Source organism: Amblyraja radiata, chromosome 22, assembly GCF_010909765.2.
Source record: "Amblyraja radiata isolate CabotCenter1 chromosome 22, sAmbRad1.1.pri, whole genome shotgun sequence".
Lineage (NCBI taxonomy): Eukaryota > Metazoa > Chordata > Chondrichthyes > Rajiformes > Rajidae > Amblyraja > Amblyraja radiata.
In genome coordinates this window covers 22,548,185-22,561,821 of record NC_045977.1, presented here as the reverse complement: position 1 = coordinate 22,561,821, position 13,637 = coordinate 22,548,185, and the positions used below count along the sequence as shown (strand labels likewise).

General features: G+C 44.0%; 1 protein-coding gene across 3 annotated transcripts in view; it reads right to left on the bottom strand.

The window, feature by feature from the left end:
• srl (sarcalumenin) overlaps positions 1–6,248 on the bottom strand; it is a 58,768-nt gene extending 52,520 nt beyond the window's left edge. For all 3 annotated transcript variants that reach the window (XM_033040647.1, XM_033040648.1, XM_033040649.1), the window contains exon 1: positions 6,160–6,248. In XM_033040647.1, coding sequence (XP_032896538.1) covers positions 6,160–6,217 — 58 coding nt within the window. In that variant the 5' untranslated portion in view covers positions 6,218–6,248. The remainder of the gene's footprint in view (positions 1–6,159) is intronic.
• Between the last annotated feature and the right edge of the window lie 7,389 nt (positions 6,249–13,637).

Genomic DNA, 13,637 nt, shown 5'->3' with positions numbered 1-13,637 from the left:
GAGCCTGAGCTATAGGGAGATTGGGCAGGCCTTGGGGGGGCAGGAGCTGAGGGGTGATCTTACAGAGGTGAATGCACACTTTTTCCCAGGGTAGGGGAATCTAGAATTAGAAGGCATAGGTGAGAGGAGAAAGATTTACTAGGAACCTAAGGGGCATCTTTTTCACTCAGTGGGTGGCAGGTATATGCAACAAGCTGCCAGAGGCAATCATTGAGGCAGGTACAATGACAACATTGATAAGTTTCAGAAATATCAGGGAATTGAGGAATTGTGAGGTGTTGCACTTTGGGAGGTCAAATGAAAAAGGAAAAGTATGCGGTAAATGGCAGGACCCTTAACTGTATAGATGTACAGAGGGATCTAGGGGTCCAAGTCCATTGCTCCCTGAAAGTGGCAACAAAAGTAGTAAAGAAGGCATATGGTTTGTTTACCTTCATCTGTCTGGGCATTGGGTATAAGAGTCAGGAAATCATGTTGCAGCTTTATAACATTTTAGTTAGGCTACGTTTGGAGTATTGTGTGTGATTCTGGTTGTCCATTGCACCCTCCACACCCAGGAGGACGTGGTGGCTTCAGAGAGGGCACAGAAATTTACCAGGATGATGCCTGGATTGGAGGATATTAGCTATACGTAGAGGTAGGAGAAACTTGGATTGTTTCCTCTGGAGCATGAAGGCTGAGGGAAGACCTGAAAGAAATATATAAAGTTATGAGATCATAGCTGGGATAGGCAGTCAGAGCTTTTCCCCTAGGTTGGAAATACTAGATGGCATATTTTAAGGGCAGAGAGATAAAGATTAAAGGAGCTATGCAAGGCAAGTAGTTTTTTACACATAAAGGTGGTGGGTGCATGGAATGCACTGCCAGGGATGGTAGAGCACTCAGGACAGTGGTTTTTAAAAGGTACTTTGAAGGCATATGAACATGCAGAAAACGAGGGATATAGTTAACATACAGGCAGAAGGTGTTAGTTTCATTTGGTAATATGGGCCGAAGGATCTGTTCCTGTGCTGCACTGTTCTATGTGTTATATAATAGAGGGAACTAGCCTAGAAGAGATGAGGCATGGGGCAGATCAGTCATTTTGAATGTAGGGCATGTTTGAGGGGCTAAGTGGCCTCCTCCTGCTATTTTCTTGTGCTTTTGAGCAGGAGGCTCACTTCCATTTTCTCTCTGGGAAATAATGTGTCCTGTTTGCTTAACCATGTTTGCACAAAAAGCAACAGAAAGTCTTGTGCAAAGAGAATAAAAAATGTTTCTCTCACCACAATCATTGAGCTGTGCAAATTGGAGCCAGAGCTCCCCTTGTTGGCTGAACATCAACAAGGCATCGAATCAGACAGACTGGAGTCGCGGTCAGTTCTGACTCACTTTAACTTTCAGAGTCTCTAAAAAGATGACTCAGGCATGAACTGCTTCCCCCAGCCTGACTTGTGACAGTTCCAATAACAAGAAAAAAATTGTATATAAACCAGCGACCAGTTAAGAATGTATCTGATTGCAGGATCCACTCTCAGAACTTTCCCTTGGTTTTGGACAATTTATAACCTCCTTCTTCTTAAATAAATTTATTCCCATGCATTTTTGGCCTCTTTCATACTTACTGGAATTTTATTTTTATTTTTATCAACAGTTACTAAACTTCAAAAGTATATCTCTGTGCGAAAACAATTTATTATCTTGATAAGTCACAGCACTTCAATTATTATACTGAAAACAGCATTACCCTAGACCTTCTTCATTCTGAGGAAGGGTCCCAACCCAAAATGTCTCCTATTAATTTTCTCCAGAAATGCTGCTTGACTCACTGAGTTATTCCATCACTTTGTGTCAATCAGCTTAGACAATCTTCTCTAGCTCTGGCACATTGTCAATAATTTCCATGGCACCCTCACTGGTGATACCAGACTCTTCCTGAAATGTGGTGACGAGAACCTTTGCACTTCTGTAGATGTGGCCTTGCTGGTGTTTAATACAGCTCCAGCCTAATCTATATGCCCTTGAATTCCTTGACCAATTCAAGACCATAACCCATATTTACCACCTTATCCACATGTCCTTACATCAGCAGAGATCTGCGGATATGTATTCCAGGGCACACATTTCTCTTTATCTTGCCTTGTTTGCCATCCTATGGGCTTTGTTTTGGTTGCACTACATACTTGAATTTTGCACTATTATAGTCTGGAAACCTGGTATTACTGATTATTAATTTATGGTATTATTGCTTGTCGTAGATTTATTTGCATGTTATTGCGTTAATAGGCCTGTGAAACTGCAGTAAGAATTTCACATGACAGTTAAACACTCTTGATCCCCATTACATCACCTCACATGTCTACAGATCAAATTCCACTTGAATGCCCATCTGACCAATTCATTGATATCTTCTAGCAGTGTACAGCTTTCCTTCTCACTATCAACCAATATCTGAAAACAATTTAACCATGGATTTCACATTCAAATAAAAATCATTGATGCATCTTAAAAAGTAATGAACCCAACACCGAGGCATGCAAACAGATCACCAAACTTCCTTTGTTTTCAATCACTGTCGATCTTGGATGTATGGCTTTATATTTTTCTGTCCAAATGTCCAGGTGTGTACACTTGCTATAAAGTCCAGATTGAAGTTATGAGAGGCATAGATAAGGTAGACAGTCAGAACTTTTCGCCTACGTTGGAATGACAAAGATTAGAGGGCTTAGCTTTAAAGTGACGGGAAAAACTTTAAAAGGAGATGTGCGAGGTAAGTTTCTTTTACACAGAGGGTGTTGGGTGCCTGGAACGTGCTGCAAGGGGTGGTGGTGGATGCAGACACGATAGTGACAGATAAGAGGCTTTTGGATGAGCACATGGATATGCAGGGAATGGAAATATATGGATAACTTACAGGCAGAGATTAGTTTAACTTGGCAACACATTTGTCACCAACATTGTGGGTCAAAGGGCATGTTCTTGTGTTGTTCTATGTTCCATCCTAGCCACACCAAATATGTTACCTTCATTAACGCTCCTTACTGCTTCTCGAAAAATTCACACAAATGAGTTTGACACATCTGTGCTAATTATCATCGATAAATCTATGCTATTCTATACAGTGTTCTACATTAGCATTCTTCCAGTCCACTGATCACAGCAGCCAGACTGTTCAACAATAATGTGTTTAAGAAAGTACTGCAGATGCTGGAAAAATCGAAGGCAGACAAAAATGCTGGTGAAACTCAGCAGGTGAGGCAGCATCTATGGAGCAAAGGAACAATGATGGTCAGTGGTTCCTTGACTTGCTCTCGAGCTGCTCTTAACATGGATGGAAGACATTTCATTCAGACCAGCCAATTTTTCTGTTTTATATAATGGTTAGTAACTAGAAGAAATCAGAATGATATTATCGATTAGGCATTGTTCGAACAAAGAAGAGTAGGGGTATTATTTTTTCTCATACAGCGTTAGGTGTTGGATGTCCAACAGAAGCTTCATGGGAGGCAAAGTATGTGCTGTCTTTTAATTAAGAAATGAATGGATATTTGAAAATAATATATGGGAATTGATCAGTAGATGACTCTCGGACAGCTAGACAGCATGGTTAATCAGGGCCGAATGAAATATTTTCTTAGTCAGGAGAGGAGATTGGTTTAACTTTGCATCATGTTCAGCCTGAACATTGTGGGTCAAAGGGCCTGTTCCTGTATGGTTCTATGTTCTTTGTCTTGTTTTTCCTTTGAACTTGATTCATTTTGCATTGCTGCACCCTTGACACCACCTCTAGATTTCTGTCTGATACAGATCAGTGGAACTTTGGAATCCTTCAAGCCGATTCCAGTGGATACAAAGCACCCAAACAATTCATAATCAAAGACCAGTACTGCTGCTGCAAGAACAGATGTGACCCCAAAGGTTGCTGGATATATATATATCTCCAAGATTGATCCACTGTGACATACACTCTCAGCAGGAAATCATTTGCCCAATGACCGCAGGAACAGATATGAGAGGGCTATTACATGGAACCTTCAGCTGAATACCCAGCCAGAATGGTTCTATGATGGGAGCAGAGAACCACAATGTTCTCCCCAGAATTCCAGATAAAAACTCTTGGATGGGGCTGGAAACAGTGTTTGTCTAAAGCTATTGGGTAGCTTACACCCCAGCGGTATGAACATTGACTTCTCTAACTCCAAGTAGCCCTTGCTTTCCCTCCCCATCCCCTCCACCTTCCCAGTTCTCTAACCAGTTGTACTGTCTCCGACTACATTTTAACTCTGTACCGCCCACTCCCCAGTCTGAAGAACGGTCTCGACCCGAAACATCACCCATCCCTTCTCTCCAGAGATGCTGCCTGTCCCGCTGAGTTACTCCAGTATTTTGTGTCTACCTTGTGTGAAGTTAGCTCTGTTGTTAGTTCATCAAAGCCTTCACATCCCAAGTTGCAAGACAGCTTTATTGAAACAGATTTCCAGAAGCAGGTTGCCAATTATGTGTTAAAGGGTTTGTTGACTTCTTCTCTGATTGAAGTCTGCTTTGGTTTAAAAATAATGGAAAAAAATGAGGCCCATTCTGCATCTGAAGGATTGAGACCAAGTTGTAGGATGTCTTGGAATGAAGAGTTATTTAGTTTAGTTTTGTTTAGTTTAGTTTATTGCTAAATAGGAAAGAAAGCCATCCAACTATTCAAGGCTACCATTCTGCAATCTTGCATGAAGTGCATTTCAATAAATTACATGGGCAATACTCAGTCAATGAAACATGCATAGGATGTGATAGCATCAAAAGCAACTTAGACCTTCACTACAGTGTGCTGAGCCCACCAACTACTAAATAAGCATCAACACTCATTATTCATAGTACAAGGCAAGAAATACAACCTAAGTTGATTTGTTTTAAATTAATTTGGCTACATTTTGCAGCTGTTATCTCAGCTGTTTGCTTGACAGTTTATTGGTTTCCTGTATCTTTGGAAATCTAAAGCTAACATCCCTGCTTTACAGACTGAGACCATAACTGGCAAATACTTCAATGCTAAGCTGAGAGAGTGCATACTTCTGGAGATGCTGTCAGGCAATAAGCTAAGGTCCTGGTCACTCTTCAAAGAAGATGAATTTTCTTGGTTTAAAGACCAATGTTTATCTCTAAACCAAGTCCTACAAAAATGGATTAGATGATTTATCATCACATCATTGTTTGCAAATACACATTGCTTCTGCATTTAATACATCCAACAGTGACCATACTTGTTAGCTGTTATGGATATTCTAGAAAAAGGCAATGGAATGAAGCAGGTGTTGGGGAGGTTGGACTTTCACATCAACTCTATTCTGTAACTTCCAAGATAGTTACATGGAGAAAGGTATAAATAAATGACTAAAAACCACAATTTCTTTAAGAACAAAGTTTCATATTCTGCATATTTCTGAATATGGGGGTTTTCAGGTGTATTTGAGGAGGCAATGCTGGATTCAGTTGTTCAAACATCTCAATTCTCTCAAAAAATAAAAGATCTCCTTAAATGGTCAAGAAGCTGGGATAAATCTCCTGTGTGATAGCACATAAAGCCAACAACTGCTGATGGCATAGCATGGCAATCAGCCAGGCTGGTGTCCAGTTACAAAGCCATTTCCATACTTAGTTCCTTTACACCCACCCAGAATACTCGAACATGAGCCACAGCAAAATGTCTAGATCAAATTAACCCAAGGGCACACAAGGGTATCTTCTCCTCCATCTCCGTCCATCAACCCGCCAGAAAAGTCACTTTTATGTTTAATGCAGAGAATTAAATTCTATTATGTAATCAGTTAGTCACTTTGATTAATCACTTTTGCAAACTCTCGGTTCATGGCTTTGCAACCTGACACTCTTTGAGAAAGCAAAAATTGGAGAGCACAACAAAAAAAAGGTTTATAAATCCCAAATTATGAGCTCAGACTTCAAAGGTTTCAGCGAACCCTCGCGATATATTTTCACAGGAACAGTTGGTTGCAAGCTTATAATTGCAGCTGCTGCTTTCTGCTCCACTGGTTAGAGATTGAATCCGGACCGTTCATTCAGCTTTAATGTTCCTAGTTTGTAGATACCATGCAGAGAGTTACAGTTCTAAAATAATACGTTAGCCCAGGTAATGCTGTCAGCCAACCACCAGTTAAATAAAGAAGAACTTACCTGGTGTCACAAAGATCAGAAGAGAGAGGAAGATACTGAATGAGACCAGTCCCTTCATTTTGACTGTCAGAAGCAACCTGCCAGCGATCAGTAATATATAGGGGAGAAGGTCAGAGGTTAGAGAGTGACCTTAAAAGGCGGAATCAGAGGTCAGAAGTCCGCAGTGACAATTGGCATTTGATGAGATCACTGAGCGACATTATTGGTTGTTCTGCGTTCTTTGCATTAGTCACAAGCCAATACTGTAAGGCTTTATTCGGACAGTTTGTTAGTAAAACTACTTTTTTAATTTATTCAGCCTCGTGGGTTTTAAGACCTCAGGATATATGCTTTTGTCTGAATGTGCATTCCAAAGCAGCAATGATTTTAAGTGTAGATAAATTTCCCAAGAGTTGCATTCATACAAGATTACATTTCATACAGAAATTTGCTCTTATTAAATATTTTAATACATTTTCTTTAAAAACAAATATTTTATGAAGCAAGAGTGTTTAATTGTCATTTGTACCAACAATGGAATGATGAAATTCTTACCTGCTGCAGCTTAGCAGGTCCGTAAATGCAATACAAACAGATGAAAATATGATAATTTAAAAAATCAATAATTTAATAGCTGTAAAATTAGGTAGCCGTAATAGTGCAAACAGCAGATTCTGTTGTGCAACCAAATTCACTGTCCATAGAACTTTATAGTTGCTGAGGTTAGAGTAATGCTGTGTTTAAGAGCTTGATGGTTGCTGGGAAGAAACTATTCTTGAACCTGGTGGTTAAGGGTATTCAGACTGCTGTACCTTCTTCCCGATGGTAGTAACAAAATGAGAGTGAGGCCAGGGTGGTGTGGGTTTTTGAGGCAGCACTTCTTGTAGAGCCCTTCAATGATGAGGAGATCAGTATCTGTAATGGACCAGGCAATGTCTACCGCTCTGTTAAATCACCTTCTTTGCTGGACGCTCAAGTTGCCAAACTAGAACATGATGCCACCAGTCAGTGTATTCTCTACTGTACACCTGCAGAAGTTCAATACAATATTCCTCTTCACCTGTACACCTGTAGAAATTTAGTAGAGTATTCGTCGACCTGCCAAATCTCCTCAATCTGCTAAGTAGAGAAGAATGAAGAAACAAGAAACTGCAGATGCTGGTTTACAGAAAAAGACACAAAGTGTTGGCAGTATCCCGGAGAACATGGATGGGTGATATTTCTGGTTCAGTCTGAAGAAGAAAGCAGAGACATTGACGAGGTCTCTTTGAGATTGCATCAATGTGCTGGGCCCAGAAATGTAGCCAAAGTAGATATTTTAAATGAACTTTCCATCTAACCATCTCTTTTCCCTGTCACTGTATAGCAGACTTTTAAATTGCAATATGATTCCTTGAATAAGAGCAAACCAAGTTAGACTGTCTCCCACCATACAGAGATGAAAGTCAGCTCTTCTTTCTACTGCTACCTTGTTATCTTTTTCCAGTGTCATTTTGTTCTGGTCTTTGTTTTGCTCCATATAGCCTGCTCTGTTTTCTGTATTTCTATCTCTCTTTTTCTATTGGGAATTTACTCAGTTAATATCTGGCATAATAGATAGTATAAGAGTGAGTCACGAGCTGGAATCAGGTGGTTTACATATATTGTAGATTACTGGCCATGAATGAAAGACTGGACTCGCACTGAGGTATTTTCTTTATTCATTTTCTGGATCTCAGCATCAGCGGCAAGGCCAGCATTTACTGAACATCATCTCTACTTGTTCTTGCGATGGTAGTGCTGGGCTGCTTTCTTGAATCAATGCCGACCTTTTAAGAACATAGAACAGTACCCATCAACAAGAACGGGCCCTTCGGCCCTCAATATCTGTGCCAACCATAGCACCAAATGAAATAAACCCCATTTGCCTGCACAGTGAAGTTACCTTTGGTGAAGTTACACCCACAGTGATCTTGCAGAGGATTAGACTCAGTAACAAGGAAGGACCAGGGATATATGATTTAGATTAGATTATATTAGATTAGATCCTTTATTTGTCATTCAGACCTTTCGGTCTGAACGAAATGTCGTTGCCTGCAGCCATATATATAATAATAAACAACAAAACACACAATAAACACAAATTAACATCCACCACAGTGAGTTCACCAGGCACCTCCTCACTGTGATGGAGGCAAAATCTTAAAGTTACTGTCTCTTCCTTCCTCATTCTCCCTCTGCGCTGAGGCGATACCCCACCGGGCGATGGTAGTCAGTCCCGCGGCTCAACCGAGCTCCGCGAACGGGCCATTTCAAGCTCCGCGGCCCGGGGTGGTCGAAGCTGCCGCCCTCCAGTCCTGCGGACGCAGCTGTTGCCGCGGGAGCTCCGGAAAACAGGCACCAGCCTGTGACCTGCGAGCTCCCGACGATGTCGTCCACTGGCCCGCAGCCGATCCCCGGATTCAGGTCGCCGCCGACTCAGCCACCGGAGCACCGTCTCAGCCCCACGCCGGGCCGCCCTCACCGGAGCGCCGTCTCAGCCCCGAGTCGTGCCGCTGCCACTGGAATGCCAGAACGCCGCCGCCGCAGCTCGAAGACGGCCAGCCTCGCGCTGGTGAGTCCTGGCTGGCTCTGTTTCCTTAGCCTCGAGGTCGGTCGCAGTTGGAGGCCGCCAGCTCCGCCATTAGGCCTCAGCGCAGACGGAGGCAGAGAAGGGGGGATACGACAAGAAGAGTCGCATTCCCCCGAAGGGAGAGACAGAAAACCACGTTTCAGCCCCCCCCCCCCCCCCCCACACATAACACAGCCTAATAACTAAAATTTGACTAAAACAAGACAGAAAAAAAAAAAAAAAAGTAAAGACAGACGGATTGCAGGCGAGCCGCAGCCGTTCAACAGCGCCGCCACTTCCGGATATGGATATATTTCCGTCGGAATGTTGTGCTACTCGGGGGAGTAAGTTGCAGGCAGTGGTGTTCCTGTGAAGCCACTACCTTTATTCCTGGTGGCAAAATGGCTAGTTCATGAGCTATTATCATGACTATTAGACAGTTGCTTCACTGGCCTTTGGACTATCTCTCTTAAATAAAGACCAGTTCCCAGTGGAACTTTGCATAGTTGACTGGACATGTTTGGTGCCTAGGCCGATGCTAAGTGATTCTGCTGGCGCTGCATTTGAGCTTAGCAATGAACTAAGTGCTAGTGGGTACAGCTAGTGCTTCAGACGGAATTTAACACTCAACCATATAGATAGTTCTGGAGTCACATTATAACTGACCGAGTAAGGACAGCAAATTTCATCCCCCAAAGAACTGTAGAGAACCAGGTGGATTTCTCAAACAATCTGATAGATTACATAGTCTTCCTTTTAACAACCGTGTGGTGATATTTCCACCAACATGCTAAATTATTCACTGGTTAAATTCCACAGCTGTTAATCCAAGTAATTGAGTCATACAGCAGGACAACTGGCCCCATGGCCCAACTCATCTGTACTGACCAAAGTGCCCATTTAGTCCCATCTGCCAGCGTTTGCTCCATACCCATCCAAACTGAAAGTCATATATTAACTGTGGCAGTTTATACACCGTGCCGCTACCATACACATAGGGTTTAATGTAGAATTGCAGATAGAGACTTAAAGTGGAGAATCTGTCAAAAAACACAGCACAGTATCTGGTAATCAGGACAGCAGAGGCCTGCGCCATGTACCTCCAGGGGTGCTGGGGCGATGGCTGCCCTGCCGGAAGTCTGTTCGTCTTTTCACTCTTTTTTGTTATTTTTTAGTTTTGTTTTAATGTTCTTCGGTTTGTTTTATGTGGGGGGAGAGGATCAAGGGAAACTTTTTTTCAGGTTCTTACCTTCCCGGAGGTGATCAATTTTCGGATCACATTCTCCGGGCTCTGCGACCTTCCATCGATGGAGCTGGAAGCCTCCTCGGACTGTCGTGAGCCCCACTGCGGGGCGTGGACTTAACATCGGAGCTGATCCCTTGCCTGGGATCGCTCCCACCACAGCCACCGCAGCCACTGCGGACTTTACCATCAAGAGCTTGCAGTCTCGGGTGAGGCCAAGTCGGGAGCTCCAACGCCGCAGAAGGTTCGTCCAGCCCCAACGCGAGGTTCGATCGCCCGGCGCGGGGGAGCTGACATCCCCCTGATGCAGGAGCAGATCGCCTCGACGCGGAGGGCCCGAATGCCGCCGGCTACGGGAGTCAAGGTTGTCCCGTCAACGGGGGCTCGAGGCCCACGACCGAGGAAGAACTAAGGGAAGGACTTGAACTTTATTTCGCCTTCCTTCACAGTGAGGAATGTGTAGGAGTCACTGTGGTTTATGTTCATGTTAAAATGTGTTTTTGAAGTGATCTGTTACTTTTAATTGTATGACTGACCTGGCCAATGAAATTCCTCGTATGTTGCAAAACATACTTGCCGAATAAAGTGTGATTCTGAATCTGATTCTGTTGTGGCAGCTCAGTGCAAAACTAACCGTGGTTAGTGACCTCACCTTCCACATCGCCTTCCACCCTGTCCCACTTGGATAGGAAAGTAACATCAGCCAGGGGTTTCTGTATTGTCAGGCAGTGGACATAGTTTATTGGGAATTAGTTGACAATTATCTATCAATCTATCTATCTATCATATCATATCATATAATATATAAAACTCTCGCCCCAGATTCCAAAACGGAACTCCGTCCGTCCGGCACCCTGGCCCACTCCCTTTGCTGGCGCGCTCCCTGTGATTCTCCGCAACTCCGAAACCGGACGCAGTACCGCCCGCGTCTTTTCGACTTCGGAAGAGATTTCGCTTTTCTTTCTAAGTATGCGCTTCTCATTCCATTCCGTCGTGTTTAAGCGCACGTTTTAAATCAAGACCTTACCCACCCCCCCCCCCCCCCCCCCCAAAAATCTCAAAACTAAACTGGCTTCTCACCCACACAAGCCTCACCAGCACCAGCCCCTGCTGAACGTTCCATCGTGTGATGTCACAATGCCCAATGCTCACAGATGCCCAATCGGAATGGAGCCATTTACATATGCCAAAGCAGGAGCCCCAGCCAATGGTGAACGTTCCATCGTGTGATGTCACAATGCCCAGTGCTCATAGACATCGTTGCCATAGTGACAGTACAGAGAGTCAGATGAGGGCCGAGGAGCCTTCAAAACAACATGAGATGTTCCCATATTGTGTGTGTGAAAATATTTTCACCACTGAACCTCTATAAGAACACCACCTGCACATCTTAATTAAATTAGAGAAAAACGGAAAAGAGGTCGGGCATTTACACTTTTAAGGCTCTGTGTGTGTCGAAGCTTCGTGTGTGTGATGCCGCACCGCAAACCCCCCCCCCCCCCCCCCCCCCGCGTTGCCGAGACGGACCCGCCTTCGACGACTTCAAGATACACTATTTTAAGACGGCAGGGACCAGACTTCAACGCCCAAATCTCCCCGGGGGGCTACCGGTTGGGAACGGTCTTTATGCACTTTTCCAACTCTGTGTGTGGGGGTGGTTTGTGGGTGTGCGGCCCCCCCCCCCCCCCCCCCATTGGGGGCTATTGGGGGCCGCAGGACCGCCCACGTCTTTTCCACTTCGTCAGAGATTTCGCTTTTCTTTCTAAGTATGCGCTTCTCATTTCATTCCGTCGTGTTTAAGCGCACGTTTTTAATGGATAACATACCCCCCCCCCCCCCCCCAATACTTCAAAACTAAACTGGCTTATCACCCACACAAGCCCAGATGCTCAAAGACATCGTTGCCATAGTTACCGTACAGAGAATAGCCTGTGAGCCGAGGAGCTTTCAAAACAACATGATATGTTCACATATTGTGTAAAAATATAAACGTGTTTCAGACCCCTAAAACTCGATATGAACAACACATGCACAACTTAATTAAATTAGAGAAGAACGAACAATATGTCGAGATTTTAATATTTCAATCAATGCACGTTTGACATTGAGTTGTCTGCCAGTTGGCCAATCACGCGCTTTGTTTCACGCCAGCACACAAAATGGCTGAGAGGGCTTCACAGATGCCTGTTTTACTGGAGATTCAAATGTGTTGTTCTGTGGAATAAATGTAATGGAAACTTGCAGCAGCTTCATTGTATTTAGTGCAAAAAACATTAAAAAAGACAGAAGAAAGTGCTGCGAAGTGGATAAAAATGCAAGAGAACAAGGTCCATGCTGATGTGCTGGTACACAAATGAACCCATGAATCACCTACCTGAAAGGAAAGACTAAAGGCCGGAATTTATGAACATCAAACTGTATGGACTTTAATTAATCTAATTGCACCCTTTATAACGTTAATAGATTCATTCATTCATTCATTCATTCCTTATTCATTCACTCACTCACTCACTTACTCAGACGTTCATTCATGAAATTGAGGGCCTGAACTATAACGCGGTGAATTGAACATTGTCACTAATGCCAGCCTGTTGTACAGTTATTAGTCTATAACAGATAATCTCGGAGCTTCATGCGAAAACATGCAGGGACAAAATGCTCCGATCGCGTAACTTACGAACTCGCGGCAAATAGCAATCAATTTCACTCCCTTTTTCTCCCGTTATCATGGTCCGAAAACGAGCAAACTAAAAATACTGACGACCACCCCCCCCCCCCCCCCCCCACCCCCCCTGCCCGGCCACAGATATGATCCTCGCCTCCACGATCGCCAATCGGCCGCTTATTAATTGAGACCGCTTCTTCACTTTACCGCGAGTACCGGTAGGTTTTCACAGGAAGGACCGAGCTTATTTCTTAACGACTAATTACTCTACAACACGCTGGCATTAGTGACACTGTTTACTTTACTGCAATAGCTTAGACCCCCACACCCCTCTCCACCTCCGATCCAACACCCCCCCCTCCCTCCACACTCTTCCCCCTCTCCCTCCTCATCTTTGTGTGTGACGACAGACGCACCACCCCCCCCCCCCCCCCCCTTTGGTGCAGGAGGCGCGCGCACAGCATCTTGAACGCTCAGCAAATGCCGGAATTTATGAACATCAAACTGTATGGACTTTAATTAATCTAATTGCACCCTTTATAACGTTAATAGATTCATTCATTCATTCATTCATTCCTTATTCATTCACTCACTCACTCACTTACTCAGACGTTCATTCATGAAATTGAGGGCCTGAACTATAACGCGGTGAATTGAACATTGTCACTAATGCCAGCCTGTTGTACAGTTATTAGTCTATAACAGATAATCTCGGAGCTTCATGCGAAAACATGCAGGGACAAAATGCTCCGATCGCGTAACTTACGAACTCGCGGCAAATAGCAATCAATTTCACTCCCTTTTTCTCCCGTTATCATGGTCCGAAAACGAGCAAACTAAAAATACTGACGACCACCCCCCCCCCCCCCCCCCCCACCCCCCCCTGCCCGGCCACAGATATGATCCTCGCCTCCACGATCGCCAATCGGCCGCTTATTAATTGAGACCGCTTCTTCACTTTACCGCGAGTACCGGTAGGTTTTCACAGGAAGGACCGAGCT